Source organism: Lissotriton helveticus, chromosome 11 (assembly GCF_964261635.1).
Source record: "Lissotriton helveticus chromosome 11, aLisHel1.1, whole genome shotgun sequence".
In the NCBI taxonomy this organism is placed as follows: Eukaryota; Metazoa; Chordata; class Amphibia; order Caudata; family Salamandridae; genus Lissotriton; species Lissotriton helveticus.
The window spans coordinates 925,166,537-925,186,087 of record NC_136072.1 but is presented as its reverse complement, the minus strand read 5'-3'; the positions used below and the strand labels follow the sequence as shown (position 1 = coordinate 925,186,087).

At 46.9% G+C, this 19,551-nt stretch overlaps 1 protein-coding gene across 6 annotated transcripts in view; it reads right to left on the bottom strand.

The window, feature by feature from the left end:
• Positions 1-19,551, bottom strand: part of HORMAD2 (HORMA domain containing 2) — a 644,485-nt gene that overhangs the window by 313,764 nt on the left and 311,170 nt on the right. For 5 of the 6 annotated variants that reach the window (XM_078667231.1, XM_078667233.1, XM_078667235.1 and 2 more), the window contains one exon: positions 29-65. The exons of the other annotated variant lie outside the window; for it this stretch is intronic. In XM_078667231.1, coding sequence (XP_078523357.1) covers positions 29-65 — 37 coding nt within the window. The remainder of the gene's footprint in view (positions 1-28; positions 66-19,551) is intronic. 6 annotated transcript variants of the gene reach the window in all.

The window sequence follows — 19,551 nt, the reverse complement described above, 5'->3', positions numbered from 1 at the left end:
CATAACATCCAACAAAAATAATACTTACATACTTCTTTTCCAGAGCGTCAAAAGACCCCTGAATCCTGCAAAACAGCATTTTATGAGAAACTTATGCTATACATTCTTGTGATTTGTAATAGAAATAAAGTCATGATTTTAACATGCAAGTTGATATGATGCCTTACACATGCAAAATGTGAATAGTACCTTGTCTACACTTTACAAAAGTAATTTTAAAAAGTACTGTACAACTTTTTTTCCACTCAGGTTTTTACTGTCTTACTGTTTTGACAAATATTTATCTTTTAAACTGAGGATACCAAAAACTTCAGTTTTATTTAAAATATGGGGAATCCTTCTCTTATTCCAAAGTCTCTCGTTTAGGCTTTTGTAGGGCAGGATGAAGTTTAAACAGAATGCTATAATGATTCCATTTACTTTCTTGATGTCGCTGGGCTCAGAAGAGAAGATTTCAAGCAAATCTAAAAATGATTCAGTGCTGAAAGGAGATAACTACCAACATTAAATGAAATATGGTAGGGTAGGCATTCCCATTTGCACCAATAGGAATTAACAAATAACTTTTGCTATAGACTGGAAATTGCATGAAACTAATCAGTATAACAAATCTACTAATGTTGCATAATATACTTCAACTGCAGCACTTGCAACTAACAATGAAAACTAACTCTAGGATCATTGAGTGGCATGTTGCCCCCCACAAAGCATATCAACGCCTCACGAGAAGTAGCTAGCGTTATATAAGCCTACAATAACCTTTTTTTGCAAGAGTCTTAAGCCACACATTAGTCTGCCACACATTAGTCTGCACACTCACATTACATTACATCGAATCTGAGCAACAGGGCTCATCTGATCCTTGACCATGATATCTATCTCATCCAGGTAGTTCTCCGCTCTAAATCGTTGAGCAGGCATTAGGAGTTTAAGGATAAATTACTTACCTTTAGTATTGCTCTTTCTAACAGCTATGTCATCTTGTTCTCAGCTTAAGCTCACTTCCAAGGCTTCAAATAAGATCAAAAAAGACTTTCATCAAAGCCAACTCACCTAACCTAGGTGGCGATGCTATCTGCAAATCATAAGATGTAATACCTGGATATTGTAAAACTATTCAATACAGCGCACCACCGGTTCCTGTGACATTACTTTCGTCTAAATTTCTAGAAGACAATATCAAACAAGCATTGGCATAGCCAATAGGTCTCGCTTTCGGGACCTTATAAGTATTTTGTTATGCTGCACAATATCCTTGGTGCAACAACATCAACTGTTGCATGGCTAAACACTTATAAGGTCCCAAAGGCGAGACCTATTGGCAATCCAGTGAATTTAGTGAGTGTTAGTCCTGTAGGCCATAACAGAACCAAAAAATACTACACACACTTGACCCTTCAAGCTCACCCATCTGGAAGTACCACAGTGCTAACACTGCTCAGCAGGCTTCTGAATGAAGAAGGTTCGGCAGGGTGGGGGATCAATGAGAAAGAGTGAGCTAAGTTTCGCGCTGCAAAGCTGTCTCCAATAGCAAAACCATTCGGTTATTCATATACTTTCTACGCTTAATTATGAACTCTGCAACTGAACTGTCATTTGCCCAATTAGCACTCCAACCGTCCAAAAAACGCCCACCCCATCTCCTCAACGGTTCATCATATTTGTTATGCGGTATACAGCTTGTGGCCTAGAAACACAGTCCTATTTTAAATATCGGTAACACAGAAGGAAACAAGTAGAGTGTTGGCAGCCATTCTAGAGAAAGGGTTCCCCGGCAGGGAGGCGCTTCACTCTTATGATGCTAGACGTACCTTTTGTGGGGTTTCGTTTCCGGAATTCAAAAGATCACGTGACCATAAATATACGGGGTAATTTTCAAGAGTGAGTTCTGCAGCCTGTAAAAAACAACCGCGAGCCTCGCGTGGCAGCAGGGGAGGGGGCCTGCGAGATTCCCTTGCGGGAGCATGCGACCATATGGCGCCGCGCGCTCCCACAAGGAAATCGCCAGACGTGCACGCGTTGCCATTGCAAGCAATGCAACGCGTGCACGTCTTTGCAGGGAAAGCTGTGCCGATGGCTACAGGTCTCTCTCCTATGCAGCGCATGCACCCTACGTAGGCGAGACCTAAAAAAGACAGAGCCAAACACACAAAAGCTGTGCATGAAAACCGAAAGAGAATGTGACAATACCTCGGCCCCTAACTTACACTTTTCAGATTTAAAAATACAGACAGAGCAAACCAACATTTAGTTTTTTTTAAATAGTCTTTTTTATTAAATATTTGCTCAGTATCCATTAATGATTACAACATTAGGTATGCACATAGCATGTCAGTATGAAGAGAATACCACCACATTCCGTGGCAGATAGCAATGAAATCATCTAGTATTACACTTATACACGGCTGCAGGCACAAGGTAACATGGAGAACAATGCAAATGGAAGTCGCCTTCCTCCCTCCTCCCACACATCTCCTGACACACCCCAAGGCCTCTCTGTATTGGCTCCATTTGCCCCAAATCTTCTTATACTTTTGAGGACAGCCTGACTCTTATAGACTTCATGTTCCTCTAGCTGACACCAATCAAAATCGTTCTTCCAGTCCCCGAGGGCCAGGGGTTCACTCGCCCACCACGTTTTTGCAATATTTCGTTTGGCTACCCCAGCTGCCAATATCAACCATATTTTAACAAACCATGGCCAAGTCTCTTCCCCCGTTATGCATAGAACCAGCCACCTAGTGTCAAGAGGTACCGCAAGGCCTGTGACCACGGACATGACCTGCGTGACCCCTCTCCAATACTGTCGGATCACCAGACAGTCCCAAAGCATGTGGAAAAATGAGCCCACCGAGCCACAACCCCTGGCTCAAAGGTCCGAGTCACAGCTACCCAGGCGGTGCAGCAAGGATCTAGAATAATAGGATCTGTGCAATATGCATCGTTGTATGAGACAAAAACAAGCCTGTACTGCTATTTCCCTCAGGCTCTGGAGGGCCTCTACCCAGTCATCGTCCTCTATAAGACCAATGTCTCCCTCACAGGCTTCCCTCAATGAATGGAGAAGGTTGGTGGAGTTGTTCAGTATTTTCCAGTATATTAATGAGACTACCTTGGCCGGCATTGGGTCCAGTAGCAAGCGATCCTCCAAACATGAGGACTCCGCAAGCTGTTCCCCCTTCGGGACATGACACGCAGTATGAGTCTCTGTTGCAGGTATTTGTATTGCTTCCCAGCCCCCATGTCATATTCAGCCTGGAGGACAGTAAAGGTCAAATATGTTCCCCCCCTCCAAAAATCCCCAAGGCGATCGATTGCTATTAGTCCCCATAGTAGAGGGCCTGCAATTTCCCCACCTCCCTAAGTTGTGCACCGTCCCATAGTGGGGTCTCAGCTGTCAATTTATCTTCCCAGCCCAGGTATCTATTGGCCTCATGCCACGCCCCAACGACCACCTTAGTATGACTTAGCAAGGGCCCATTTGCTTTTTGTCCTACATGATGAAAGGAAAGCCCCAGTCACCCATAGCCGTGTGATCTACCCTGTATGCCAGCTCCTCCAAATCGCCAAATACCCTTTAATTAATTACCATCAATTAGGCAACCCAATAATAAGCGTGGATGTCAGTGACAGCCTGTCCCCCCTCGAACACCCTCCCTGCAGCTTACCGAGGGAGATCGGCAAGCTACCACCACCCCAGAGAAGCTTGAGCAATGCACTGTTAACTATATTGAAAAAAATTCTGTGGCACCCTATATGGGATATTTTGAAGGGCATACAGCATGCGGGTGAGGGTCATCATCTTAAAAAGCATTACTTTGCCCATCAAAGAAATCGGCAGTGCCCTCCAATAGCTCAGATCCTCCGGAAAACGTTCAAATTGAATGAACAAGTTCCAGTGTAAGAAATCTTTGATATCCCTGGTCACAAAGATACCTAGTTATCGAAAACCATTCGACACCACTGGAGCTAGGCAGGCCGACAGGAAGACCGGGTGGCCCGCGTCAGAGGGAAAATGAGCGATTTATCCCAGTTAATTCAGTAGCTGAAAAATGTGTAGAATCTTGTCCAATAGGTCAGATCCTCCCGAAAATGTTCAAGTTGAATGAACAAGTTCCGGTGCAAAAAATTCTTGATATCCCTGGTCACAAAGATACCTAGTTATCGAAAACCATTCTACACCACCGGAGCTAGGCAGGCCGACGGGAAGACTGGGTGGCCCCGCGTCAGAGGGAAAATGAGAGCTTCATCCCAGTTAATTCAGTAGCTGAAAAATGTGTAGAATCTTGTCCACCGACAGCAGAGGCCGCAAGACATGTAAAAGGATATCGTCGGCATACAAAGAGATTCTCTCCTCCCACGCATCGTTCCTCTGGATGCCCACACAGGAGAGGGTCTTGCCGGATTCAAGCCGCCAAAGGCTCCATCGCCAAGGCAAATATAATTGGTGATAAGAGGCACCCCTGACGAGTGCCCCTATGAAGGGTCAAAAGATCAGGAAACCACGCTTTTCACTGGTACCCTGTCCATGGGATCCCAATATAAAAGTTGGAACCATGAACAGAATTTAGGGTCAGAGCCCAGCCTGGGCAGCACTACAAACAGATTTGACACTCCATGCTATCAAAAGCCATTTTGCATTCCGGGAGAGCACCATGGCTTACTTTGCTGCTGGCGCCACCATCGTATGCATCACCATATAGAGCTGCCTTAAATTGATTTGTGTACCCCTGCACGACATGAACCTGGATTGGTCCAGTTGTATCACGGAGGATATCGCCCTCACTAGGCTGTAAGCCAAGGCTTTGGCCAATAACATGGCCTTTATATTAAGTAATGAAATGGGCCTGTATGAACTGCAGGTCGTATGGGCCTGCCCATCTTTAGGAGAACCACAATCATGGCCGTCCTTTGATCAAGCAGGAGAGCTCCACCCTTCTTTGCCGTTTTATACATTTAGAGCATGTGTGGTGCTATCTGATCGGCTACGCATTTAAACAGTTCTACAGGCAATCCGTTAGGCCCCTCTGCTTTTCCGGATTGGATGCCTCCTCAATATCCTTCGCCGTCAGGTCCTGTTCTAACACTTCCCGGTGCTCAGTAGAGAGCACGCTGAGGGCAAGATCCTCCAAGAGTTCAGTGCAATCATCCCGGGACCTAAGTGTCTCAGAGGAATATTAGTTTTCATAATACTATGCGAATCCTTCAGCTATATCGTGCTGGGAATTGTGAACCCCACACCTGTGGTCCTCAACTTTGACTACTCGATTTCAATTCCTATCTCTCTTATCTTACCAGGCAATACGTTTATTGGCTTTAACTCCAGTATCTTACAACCGACTTTGAGTAGCCAAGGTGTGCGCTCGCACAGCGTTTTCAACTAGGTCCCTCAGCACCTGCTGTTTTGATCTAATGATATGAATGAGCCCAGCCCACCAGAAACACCGCTTTGAATGTCAGGCGGCTTTTACGGGTCTTGGAGGCAAGATCCAGTTGTGAAGATGATGAGACCATCTTTGCTGTGGATATTGAAAATGCCTTTAATAGCCTTGAGTGGGCCTAACTATTCGAGGTTATGAAGAAAATCAGCTTGGGACCTGCATTCATTCAGTGGACGGCATTGTTGTATGCAGACTCTACTGCTCAGATCAAGACAGGTATGCAGATCTACAGAAGCTGCAAGGTGGACCGAGGTACGCGACAGGGGTGCCTATTATCACACCTGCTGTTTGCTCTGGCTATGGAGCCGATGGCAGTCAAGGCTCGTGCAAGCCACAACTTCCATGGTTTGGAGGAGGCTGATCAGATCCATCACATTGCACTATATGCAGATGATTTGCTACTGTTCCTGGCAGATGCGGGTAGAGTGCTCAGTGGGGGCAAAATAACTCCTTCATGAGCTAGGGCGAGTAGCAGGCCTAAAAGTAAAGTGGGCCGAATATTCTCTTTTTCCCGGCCGAGTGGGTAGAGATGGCCCACAAGAAACGGAAGGAGTATGGTGGGAATCTCACTGCCTAACGTACCTAGGCACCCAAATATATCATTCTCAGGGAGATTTATTGGAAGGGAACACAGGGAGGGCCCTGAAAGGGGTTAAGAGTAGTTTTGACTTCTGGGGAACCCTGCCTTTTTCGGTGGCGGGTAGAGTTGCCCTCCTAAAAATGGTGACACTCCCAAGACTACTGTATTACTATGGAGTGCTGCCGGTTTGGATTCCGCTGCGAATGTTCACCCAACTCGAGTCACTGATGACGGCGTTCATTTGGGGGGCCGGGAGAAGGAGGGTAGCCCTCATTACTCTCATGAGACCGAGAGCAGAGGGATGGTTAGCGGTCTCTGTCTTCGAGAACTACTATATAGCAGCACAATTGCAATTGCTCACAAAATGGGGGGCAGACAAACTTAGAGGGCCAGCTGAGCGAAGAGGGTAGACCAAGTTGCAGATTTTATCAAGAATAATATTGAGACTTCCTTTCCGGGACCGGGACATCTCTACGGACCTGAGGACAACACATACATGCTGGAACAGTAGCCTGAGACGTTCCAAGATCAGACACCCCTAGGCGCCAGAAATCCTGTTGATTATATGTGAGGCTGGCGTTGGTTAAGGGCCTGGGGGGACCTAGGAATATCTACAATGGGAAACGTTTATGAAGCGGGCAGTATGGTCCCATTTGATGATCTTTGAGACCGCTATGACATACCGGATAGGAATTTTCCATGACATACAGCTCTTAAAGCGGCCATAAGAAAGCACTGGAGGGAGGGACTCAGAGAACCAGGAACCTCAACGGGGTGCCAATATATGATCTCAACGGCTGGTACATTTAAGGCAGTCACATGTCTATATCGACGGTTTACATACGCAGCAGTACATAGGGAGTGGGAGGCTGACTTGGGCAAACCCATAGTGGACAAGGACTGGGGAGTACTGATGGAAAGGGCATGGAAAAGCACCAGGAACGCAAGGTTTCAATTAGTGAATGTTTACGTACTGCACAGGGCCCACCTTACTCCGGATAGGATCTATAAGTACTTTCATATACAAACAGCAGCATGTCCACGTTGCCACACGATAGGGGCAGATTATATACACATGTTTTGGTGCTGTCCACATATAGGGACCTTCTGGGAAGAGGTAACCATGACCATAGCGGAAGTGATTGAAAAAGAGATAGCAAATACCCCTGATTATTGCCTTCTACATTGATTTCCCCACACTGCTAAGAATACAGTAACAAGTAAATTCTAAGACCTTGGGTTGGTCTTGGCCAAAAAGGACATCACCTGCCATTGTCGAGAGATGGCCCTAATACAACTAGATGGAAAAAATTTAATTTAATTTAATTTAAAAACACTTATAAAGCGCCTGGCTGCACAAACTGTGTGTCCCCGCGCTAACTGCTTATCAATCAACCCAAAAGGAGGAGACCGGGAGAGGGGGGTCATATCAGCTAATTATTTAGGAAAAAGGAGGGTTTTGAGTTTTGCCCTGAATATCCTTTCGGACGGTTCCATCCGCAATTGAAGGGGGAGACCATTCCAGTGCTTAGCCGCTAAAAAACGGAAGGATTTACCTCCCATTTTAGCTTTTTTAATGCGGGGAGTTTTGAATTGCATTGCTCCTGATGACCTTAGAGCTCTAATCGGTCGATGTATAGTCAGGAGACTTCCTAGGTACAGGGGGCCTCTATTATGTGCTATCCTATGGGCATAGCAGAGACTTTTGAATATTATTCTTTCCTTGATAGGAAGCCAATGCAGTTTGATTAGGGCAGATTTTATGGGAGTTTTTCTCGAAAGACCTAGCACCAGTCGGGCAGCCGTATTTTGAATACATTGGAGCTGGTGAATGCCTTTGTGATTGAGGCCTATTAAAAGAGCATTTCCATAGTCCAAATGCGGCGTTATTAAGGCATGGACTATAGTTTTTCTAGCTCCCATAGGAATCAAATCAATAATTTTCCGGAGAATTTTAAGTGTGCCCGTGCACTTTCCTATAGTTTTGTTCACTTGGGATTTGCCCGACAGATCAGAATCTATCATGACCCCCAAGTTTTTTACCACTTTAGCGGGGGTTGGGAGTTTTCCTAGTTCACAGGGCCACCATGCATCAGACCACACAGATGTTTCCTTCCCCACCACCAATACCTCGGTCTTCTCTCCATTAAGGCGTAGACAGTTATCGTCCATCCAGGTGGCTACTGCCGTCATACAGTTTGAAAAATTAGTGGCATGTTCCTTGCAGTCCGGTGTGATTTTAAACATAAGTTGAGTATCATCAGCATAGCTAACAATGCCCACCCCAAAATTCCTTACTATGTCAGCCAGAGCCAGAAAAAAGAGTTTATAAAATGGGCTGCGGGTGACAGCTCTGTTCGATTGCAAATAGCTAGAAGAACAGGGAATGGGAAGTCGCTGGAGTCAGCTGAAGCATGGGCAGCGTTGCTGGATTTGTTAAAGAACTCTGAATATATGGTAGGGATGGACCAAGTAGGAGAGGTCTACAATATGAATAACTGATCCCCCTGTACCAAAATAGCAAAAGCAGCGAATGCATGGTTAAAGTGTCCCCTCCGATGGTAAGGTTGGTCATTGAGACTATACCTGAGATCATGGACAAAAGAGGTGTTCTGCCATTGTACTGGCAGCATAAAGAAGGGCCTAGTGTGGCATGCCTGGGTGGGTGGGACGTGTGGAGGGAACAGTTGGGGGATAGTTTAAATAGATACACAGGAACTGTAAGTTACAGCTAAGCAAATGAGTAGTTATCGAGTTCCTAAGTCAGCCGTGGATGCCCTGGTAGTAAACCGATAGAGCTAAACTATTAGATGCCATTGATAAATGTTGTACCACTGCGAGGTTCTTCCTTGCAATCTAATAGGAACTGGATGAATGAATCTAAGGTTGTACTGATAAATGTGATGGTGACTGTTAGAAAACTCAATAAAATCTGTTTTTAAAAAAATGATATGAATCAGCCCAGAGTCCGAAACCTCCCTTTTTATTGCCTCCCGTTCTAGGGACATGATCTCTTGCTCCAATTTTACACCCTGGGCAACCTTGTCCTATCTTTTAATCCCAATAAGGGTGTCCCCTTAACACAGTTTTAAAAGCCTCCCACAAACTGTGTGCCGAATCTACAGATCCTGCATTGACAGCAAAGTACTGAGCGGTGCACTCAATCACCTGGTCTCGGAATTTCCTGTGCCAAGACACTATACTGGGTGGCAATACTGTCTCCCTGCCAGACCCGATAGGGAATGTTCGGAAATGTTGTGCGCCAGCTGCGTCACTTCTTTTAACTTGTGTGATGATAAATATATAATCCAGATGGGAGAGGCTGTCATGCCTTACCAAACTGATTCTCATTCAGGTTATGTACCCACCAAAGGTCCACCAAACCAATGGCGGTCATAAAGGAGTGAAGTTGGCTTCCTCCCTGCGCAGCCACTCTTTCCGGCCATCTGTCCCTTCCTGGCGCCATCACGTCATTCATGTCTGCCCCATAATTAGTGGGCCAGTTGGCAAGTTCAAGAGAGAAGCGCCAAGTGCCAATACAGTGTCCCCCTGAAGTGTAGGCTGGGAATAAACAGCACAGGTTAAGCGTCTGACCCTCCCAAATGCCAGTCTGCAGCACAAAGCGACCCAGAAAGTCGCACCACATCTGACCAGGTGTGTATGGTGTAGAGGATTTCAAAAGGATACACTTCTCCTGAGACTCAGTGCTGAAGTCTGCATACGCTATCAGGGTGTAGCCCCATCTATCCAAGGCCTTACAGCAGTGACCTCTCAAATGAGTTTCTTGTAATAAACCAGTTCAAGGATTTGTTGACGGATAAATTGCAATACCAGAGCATGTTTAATCTTAGAGCTCAGACTGTTCATGTTCCAGGACAGGAATTTTAGGTCTTCGGGTCAGCATTTCCATTTCGTGAGGTGGCAAGGGCCATTCCTGCCCAAGATGTGGATCCGGTCATAGCCCGCCCAGTCTCCACGGTCAGACCGACCCCCTCCTTCCCTCGCCCCACCAGGTAACCACAAAAATGGTTGATGTACTGAGCATAACATTGAAAGCAAATCAATGGTATAACATTCCCATAAACTCCCCCCTCCCTGCTACCCTGCACTGTGGGTCGAATCATGCCCACCACTCCAATTTGCAGAGTGCCTGTTGCCCTTAACTGAACAACCAACATTTCAAGTGTTGGCCGCTTTACCAATTCATTGTCATCCACTTAAGGCCCTCGTAAACCTCTTGTGAGACTGACATTAAACGTCTCACCATAGCTATTGCTGATAAAACAAACTTCTGCACAATCCCTCATGTGCTCTTACATTCCCACGAGTCCATTAGAATACATTTTTACCAATACGCACCATTGGGTCCCCCCACATAACAGGAGAACAAACTAGTACCTCGCACCCACGGGCCTTTAGAACCAAATAATTGCCCTCAGTAGGGGATTCCCAAGCCAGTCTAAACTAATAGTCCCACAGGCAGCCCCCCAAAAAATGCAATCACGTACTCATCCACTGTCCGTTGGTGTTTCTCACGGTGCCTCTTCCTCCACACCATCGAATGTCTGGCTGTCACCTTGTGCTGGTGAATCATTGCCCTGTCAGCCCGGGGTGTGCCCTTTCCTGCCCCCACGAGGCCACCTCTTCTCCAAGGTACGCCAGCACTCCAGCCAGTCCCAAGCCTCCACTGGTGTAGTGCAGCAAAATGCTTTGCCTTCCGTCAGGATGCACAGCTTGGCCGGAAATAACATTATGTATTTCAATTCTCTATCACGGTGTGCCATCTTGACTTCCTCAAAGCTACGGCACTGCCATTGTACATGTTTCATAGAGTCCGGGAAAGATCCCACTATGGCATTTTCAAATTTCAATTCCCCAAGCGAGTGAGCTGCCTGGAATATAGCGTCTCTGTCCCGGTAGTTAAAGATCCTGGCAATAATAGTATGTGGAGGAACCCCCAGCCTGTGCGCCTGCTCAAACGAAAAGAATTTGTAGAGGTGCTTGGGTCACAGGAAATTAGTTATAAGGTCTTCAATGAACAGGTCAGCCCTGGGTCCCTCTGACCCCCTCCGGGAACCCAATGACTCTAATGTTGTTCCGGCAGGCTCTGCCCTCCTGGTCCTGGAGTTTGTCAGCCATGATTTCTTGCTGCTTCGTGAGGCTGCGTACTTGGTCTTCCAGTTACTTGGAGGTGGTTTGAAGGGTGTGGATATTGGACTCAGCTGTCGATGCCTTTGCAGACATTTTTGGAGGTCCGCACACAGAATACCAATATCTAACGTGACCACATCAATTTTAAGCTCCAGCGAGGTCTGATCATCTGGGGACACCCCTGCTAACGGGGAGTAGCTCTGACGAGAAGTTTCGGGTTTTTATTCTTTGGGTGCGCTTCTGTAGAAAAGCGGGGAACCACTGTAAGACCACCTCTTCTGCTCGAAGCCTTTCTTGAAGTGCCTTAATGAGTAGTTTGTGGTCAACCGTGTTGAAGGCTGCCGATAGGTCCAGGAGAATGAGTAGGCAGCATTGACTTGTATCGAGAGGTCCCCACTATTCACTGAGTCCATAAACTGTACACATACCCTATTGTAAGGTTCACATTTGAAATATGAGACCACATTAGCATTTGTCAGAATTTGAACTCTTTTGTCTGCCCTTTACACTGATTTTTTTTTACTTTTTATTTGCATTTTATTCTTAGACAGAGTGCTTACAGCTTAGCAGTTTAGTGAGAAACACTTCAATACAAATTCTACATACGATGCATTTCGTAGGTACTATGACAATCAGAATGGACATACATTAGACCACTTTAACATTCTTTGTTACTGGAATTGGTATGTTGTTGAGCTCCATACGATTGTCAGTCACAAACTGTATGCTGTTTTGTCCCTTTTGTGTTGGTCTGTTGTATTGGTGATATAAACCACCTCGAGTTGTGCCTAAAGACTGTAGGGAACATAACTCAAACAATATGGGTATCTAGAACTGGGATTCATAACATGGGAACTGACTCACTGTAATGAGGGCTGGGGGGCCAAGAAGCTGGTGACAGTTTTAGTACATGTAGTGCAGTGTGTGGGACGCGGGCACCTATGTGTGTCGATTAAGATACTTGTCACTTTCAGGTTATGCGCTATCCTCGATCATGGGTCGCTGCGAAGGGGTGGTGCTCTGTGCACTCTCTCGGGGTGCCCCTGTTGCTGGTGGCGAGGTGGCCTGCTCATGGGGGTCTTCTGTTGCATGATATTTGGATGCATGGAGTAATGTCGCCCATAGCATGGAGATGTGATGCGTACGCATTCCCTGCAGCTCTTCAGATCGTAGCAGCTCCTCCTTTGCAGCCCCCAACTTGCTTAACGCACCCCTCCAGGCCTCAATTTCCGGCCCTCCAAAGCTCGCCAATGCATGGCTATGCATCTTTTGGCAAGTAGGATAGCCAGGGCGGCAAAACGCGTCTCTACTTTCTGTTGCTTACAGCGTCTGGTGATGCCTAGCGCAGAGGCCTCCCACGTATTAAGATCTGTGAGTCTTGTGACCTCTAGTAATGTGGCATGAATTGTAGCCCAGTATGAGTGGAGCGCTGGGCAGCCCCAAAACATGTGAATAAAGGACGCTCCCGGTTCTGGGCATCTAGGGCATGTAAAGCGCGTATTGGGGTAATTGCGCTGGAGGTGTTCTGGGCGCGGTGTAAAATATGGTATTGTAAGTTTTTGAACCGGTTTAATAGGGACACTTTTTTTGGTAACTCCAGGGCTCCCCTAGCTTAAAGGGCTCAGGGCTTCTCTCGCATATACCAGATCATGCTTCTACTACATCCTCCCACTGATCCTTTTTTAAGTGTACGCCCAACTCTTTTTCCCAAACCTTCAGAAAGAAATGTGTTACTTACCTGTAACTGCAGTTATCCAGTATTGGTATCTTTCATAGATTCACATGCCTGAATCATTCCCAGTCGTCGGGATGGGAGTCCCGGGACTCCCATCCCGACGACAGGGAATGATTCAGGCATGTGAATCTATGAAAGATACCCTAATACTGGATACGAAATGTGTTACTAACCCGTTACTGCAGTTATCCAGTATTGGTATCTTTCATAGATTCACATGCCTGAATCATTCCCCGTCGTCGGGATGGGAGTCCCGGAACTCCCATCCCGACGACGGGGAATGATTCAGGCATGTGAATCTATGAAAGATACCCTAATACTGGATAAGAACAATAGTTACTTACCTGTAAACAGGTGGTTCTCCAGTATTGGTGTCTTTCATAGATTCACATGCCTGAATCATTCCCCGTCGTCGGAGTGGGAGTCCCACGGTACATAAAAAAAGCAATAAAAATGCCATAAAATATATAGCAAATATCAGAAGTACCCAACCAGGAAGTAAAGTAGCACCAGCTACAGTAGAAAAAACCTCCACACTCGTGACTATCTTAGTCATTATGTGTTAATCCAAACTGCAGCCAATCAGGCGACAGCACCCACCAGAATGCTCTCCCCAGAGGCTCAGGCTGTCAGATTTTCTCGCACAGGAGTGAAACCCCATAATGCCTGAGTGAGTCTCTGGGGGAAGGCGGGCGGGTTGCATGTGAATCTATGAAAGACACCAATACTGGAGAACCACCTGTTTACAGGTAAGTAACTATTGTTCTTCTCCAGTATTAGGGGTGTCTTTCATAGATTCACATGCCTGAATCAGAATAGTAAGCAGTACTCCCAGCATAACGCTCGTAGACGTCAGAGTATCAAATATATATATATATACAGTATACATGTAAAACAATAATCATCAACATCTGACCAAACGTCTAAAGAGCATAGAAGAGGAGGTGGAAACAGAGGCTCACCTTATTTGAAAAGATTGCGCAGCACTGCTCTTCCAACCGAAGCATCTGCGTCGTCTGCTGAATCTAGACAGTAGTGTCTAGTAAAGGTGTGCCTGCTAGACCACGTAGCAGCTCTGCAGATCTGTCGAAGAGGCACACCAGCAAAGAGGGCAGTGGAAGAGCTAACCGCCCTTGTAGAATGTGCTCTTGGCAAGGCCTGTAAGGGTCTACCGGCCTGCTGATGACAAAGTCCAAAGTCTGTTTTGAAACTGCATAGCCATGGCGTTGCCGACCATAAGCCACGAACAGATGGTCTGTCTTACGGATGGTAGAGGTTCTTGATAGGTAAAACTTGAGGCATCTCTTAATATCCTGAACGAATGCAATGCTCGTTCAGCCGGAGACTGTGGGGTTGGAAAGAATGTCTTGAGAACAACCGGCTCGTTCAGATGAAAATCCAAAGGCACTTTTGGCATGTACGTTGGATTAGTACGTAGTACTACCGAGTCAGTGGTAAATTGGATGAAAGGCGACTTAGATGTGAATGCCTGAACATCGCTAACCCTGCTAGCAGATGTTAAAGCTAGTAACAATGACACTTTCCATGTTACAAATTTCAGGTCCACCTTATGGATCGGCTGGAAAGGGTGACGCATGAGTTGAGTTAGGACGACATTCAGATGCCATGTAGGAGGAGGTTTCCGCACCGGCGAAACAATCCTTTGAAGAATTGTTGTATAATCCGCACAGAAAACAAAGAATTTGATCCATCCTGACGAAATCTGGAAATGGCAGCCAGGAAGACCTTAAGAGTAGAATGCGCCAAACCCAATCTGGCCAAGTGCAAAAAGAAGGGTAGAATTTGTTCAGGCTTGGCATGAATGGGGTGAAGACCATTAGACTGGCACCATGCACAGAAACGCCTCCACTTAAGCTTGTAGGTTTTGATCGTGGATGGAGCTCTGGCCTTCGCCAGTACCTCCTGGCAATCCTGCGGAATGTTTAAGTGTGCAAATTCCATGTGCTGAGGAGCCAAGCCGACAATTTCAGCGAGTTCGGGTCCGGATGATACACCTTGCCCTTGTGGGTAGAGAGAAGATGCGGAATGTGAGGAAGTTGGATCGGGTTGCATTCCGAGAGAAGGAGCAGCTCGGTGAACCAGTATTGCCGGGGCCATCGTGGCGCAATCAGGATCAACCGGCATGGTTGCTTCTTCATCTTCTTGATGACTTTCGGGATCAGTGGTATCGGTGGAAAAGCGTAAGCGAATATTTGATACCAACTCATCGAAAGGGCATCCCCGCAAGAGTCCTTGTGGGGAACCCAGCTTGCAAAGTATCGGCATTTCCGGTTCTGATGCGTCGCAAACAAGTCCAGATCCGGATGCCCCCATGTCTGAAAGATGCGGTCTAGAGATGGTTGGTGTAGTTCCCACTCGTGAGTGCAACCTGAGGATCTGCTGAGAGAGTCCGCTAACACATTCGCGATTCCCGGGACATGGACAGCTGACAGATGGATATTGTGAGTCAGAGCCCAACTCCAAATCTCTTGTGCCTGGTGTGACAGCCGGGCTGATCTTGTGCCCCCCTGCTTGTTTAGGTAATGCATGCAGGTGGTGTTGTCTGTCCGGATCAAGACTGTGGCGCCTTCTAGGGTCGCCTGAAAGGACTTCAGGGCTAGAAAGATGGCGTGCAATTCGAGCCTGTTTATGTGCCATTTCATTTGGATCTTGTCCCATTTCCCGCTGACCGTCATGCCTTGGAGGTGTGCACCCCAGCCTGTCATTGAAGCGTCTGTCGTCACTATGAACCTGGGCACTTCCGTGAGGAAAGAGCATCCCACTTGTATGTTGTAACCTTGACTCCACCATTGGATCGCTTCTCGCATTTGTGGTGTTATTTTTATGATGTCCTCGAAGGACCCCGACACCTGTATCCACTGGTGACTGAGCTCCTCTTGCAAGGGCCTCATCCGAAGACGACAGTTGGGGGTGAGAAGAATACAGGAAGAGATCATCCCTATGAAGGACTTGAACATGCGTACTGAAACGCAGCTTTTTAACAACAGTGCAGCCGCCAGCCGTTGTATCTTTTCCTGTCTCTCCTTTGAGATAAATACTTGGGCGAGCTTGGTGTCTAGTGTCGCTCCCAAGAAAGTCTTTCTCGTTGCTGGCGTTAGGTGCGATTTCTGGAAGTTCACTGTGAAACCCAGGCTTTGCATCAGTGACAGAGTTTTCTGAATGTGAGTTTTTACCATGTTGAAGGAACTGGCCTTGATAAGGCAATCGTCTAGATATGGATATATCTGTATTGACGGCAATCGAAGGTGAGCTGCCACCGGGGCCAGCATCTTTGTGAACACTCTGGGGGCTGAGCGCAGTCCAAAGGGAAGAACTTTGAACTGGAAGTCCCTGCCAGCCACTCTGAACCTGAGAAACTTCCGGTGCCTGGGAAAAATTGGAACATGGAAGTATGCATCCTGAAGGTCGAGTGTTGCCATATACTCTCCCGCCGAAAGAAAATGGAGGATTTCTTGCAGTGTCAGCATCCTGAATGACAGTTTTTTGAGGAATTTGTTGAGGGCACGCAGGTCGAGGATGGGTCGCCATTCCCCCGACTTCTTGCGAATAAGGAAAAATCTTGAGTAAAAGCCTTTTCCTTTCTGATGATGAGGTACCCTTTCTATTGCTCCTTTCCGAATCATAATGTTGATCTGGGCAAACAGCTCCTTGAGATGTGTTGGAGGTGGTCCTCTTGGGGGGGTGTTTGGAGGGGTTTTTATGAATTCCAAAATGTGACCTCTGGCCACCACATCCAGAACCCATTTGTCCGTGGTAATCTTGGACCAATTTAAGTAATTTTGGGATATTTTTCCTCCAATTTGGTTCGGGTTGGGGCAAAGTGGCGGCAGGATGCGTTTCTCACTTTTTATTGTCTCGTCCGCGATAGTTGGATTTTCCTCGAGACTGAGAAAAATTTCCTCTTCTCTGCCCGTATGTCTGTTGACGATATGGCTGGTATCTTTGGTTTCCCTGGGCGGAAGTATAGGAGCGCTGTTGGTTATAGCCTCCTCTATTAGAGAAATTCCCTCTTCGTCTTGCTCCACGAAAGGAAGACTTCCTGTATTGTAAAGTGCCCAGCGAACGTACTGTCTCAGTATCCTTCTTCATGGCTTCCAGAGCATCGTCTACATGCTTTCCAAATAAATACTCTCCATCATAAGCCATATCTATAATCCTTGTCTGGACCTCTTGTCGAAAGGATGTTGCCTTCAACCATCCTTGCCTCCTGAGGACAGCTGCACCCGCTAGCTGACGAAACCCTGTGGCAGCAACGTCCACTGCAGCATCAATCATCTCAGATGAGACGCACTCTCCTTCTTGCAGGATCTTCTTTGCTTCTGCCCGATCTGGCTCGGGAAGTTTGTCCACATACGGCAAGATGTCTGACCACATCTGCCTATCGTATCTCCCTAATATGGCTAGGGAGTTAGCGACTCTAATAGTTGTAGCTGCAATTGTAGAAACTTTTTTCCCGATTGAATCTAGACGTCTCCCGTCTTTATTTGGCGGAACAGAGACCTGAGCTGATGGATTAGTAGATCTCTTTTGCGCTGCCTGCGCCACTACAGAGTCTGTTTTTGCTTGTCCAATGAGGCACGCTGGAGATGAAGTTGGTGCCCTATATTTTTTATCCACTCTCGGGAGCACTGCTGGCAAAGAATTTGGTTTGGACATGATCTTTAGACCTTCCTTCCATATGAATTCTATGATTGGAATGGTCCAACTCTGTTTCTGTGGCGAAGACTTGAAGTCATACAAGAAGCAGTCTTCTTGTTTTGACTCCATAGTTATCAGGAACCTCCTTGTTGCTCTATCCATGATCTTGTGGAATGAGGCAATGTCAGCAGGAGGTGACTCCGATGTTGTAGGCTCTGCCGGAGAGGGTGTGTTTGCATTGTAATCCTCATACTCCGACGATTCAGATCTAGTGTCTAATTCTCCTTCCTCCTGCTCCTCACTACCTGAGTACTCATCATCCTCTGTTTGAGGAGCTCCGACTTGTGACGCAGCCAATGCTGTATGTCCTTCCTCGAACGTCACAGAAACAACTGGCTGTGCCTGCTTTGAAAGCGGCGCCGCTGTTTTAGGTCTTGGTGTAGATACATGAGAGTCACCTGACTCTGAAGGCGGAAAACGCCTATAGTAGTCGCTGAGCATGTATTGTAAATTGCGAAACAATTCCTCCGGCATTTGCATGCCGGGAGCAGGCCTGTCCTCATGTGACAAGGGCTCCGTTTCTTGCACATCTTCTTCCGTATCACCGTCTTGAATCTTAATTTGGAGGTCAGACGGACTTCTGGCCAATCCAAAATTCTCATCCTCGTAGGATCCCTCCTCATCAGAATCCAAAAGCTTCTCTGGCACTACCAGCGTAGAAGGAATCGCCTCATTAGTAGCCCGTTTCTTTAACAGCGTAGCTGTAGTTGCAGGTGAGGGCAACGGTATCCAAGCTGGCTGTGCCGACCATACTTGTAAGGCAGTGCAGCTTGACAGTGGTGGCGTCGATGGGTTCACCTCCGTCGCCGACGAACCTGTTTTTGATGCTGACTCCTTTGCGTCTTCGACTGCAACGTCGTCGACGATTGATCCATCTTCGTCGACGACGACTTTTTAGATGATACTTTCGTCGACGAGGTCGTCGACGATAACTTCGTTGACGGGGACGTCGTCGAGGTCGTCGACGGTAGCTTCGTCGACGTGGATTTCATCGTCGACGAGGATTTTGTCGTCGACGGCACAATTTGCGGCGTCGACGGGGAGACAACCGTCGACATTAGATTCGTAGACGAGGAGCTCGTCGACGGTCCTTTAGCCATCGTCGACGGGACTATCTTCGACGACGAGATAGGCCTGATCTGCACATGGACCAGCGTGGGCGATGAGACCGAAGACATCACTAGAGCTGGCTTAGGTGAGGAGAAAGTTACCGTGCAGGTGGTAGACGTGGCCACATGAGAGGAAACACAATCCTTTTTTGACGTTGAAATTGTCAAAGGTGGCAACTGAAGAGGCACAGACTGTGAAGATTTCTTGGGAACGGTGGATTTCCCAGACTTCTTAGAGGGCGCATTATCCATTTTAAAAGGTGGAAGAGGCTTCTTTGAAACACTAGGCCCAGAAGAATCCAGAGAGGAGTGGGCCTCCTTTGCCACCTTAGCCCTTGGAGATGAAACATCAGCTTCAGCCTTCCTCTTAATGGAAATTCGTGAAGAACTAGAGGCAATGCTTCCTACCTCAGACAAAGGGTCGTCTTTGTCCTTGAGTCTGTTAAGCCACAACAGCAGTCGTCCTTCCCGGTCCCTGATAGTCTTAGGGGGAAAAGTCCGGCAGATCTTGCACTCCTTTGCCTTATGGTCAGGATAAAGGCAATATAAACATTTTTTGTGGGGATCTTCTTTGAATAGCCTAAGCTTCCCACAAGAATCACAGGCCCTAAAGAGGGATCTAAAAACTTGAAGAAACTAACTAATCTTAAAGAAAACTGAGCAGAGCTCAGGGAGACTCCCTTCACACGACGTGCGGTAGAAAATCTGACAGCCTGAGCCTCTGGGGAGAGCATTCTGGTGGGTGCTGTCGCCTGATTGGCTGCAGTTTGGACTAACACATAATGACTAAGATAGTCATGAGTGTGGAGGTTTTTT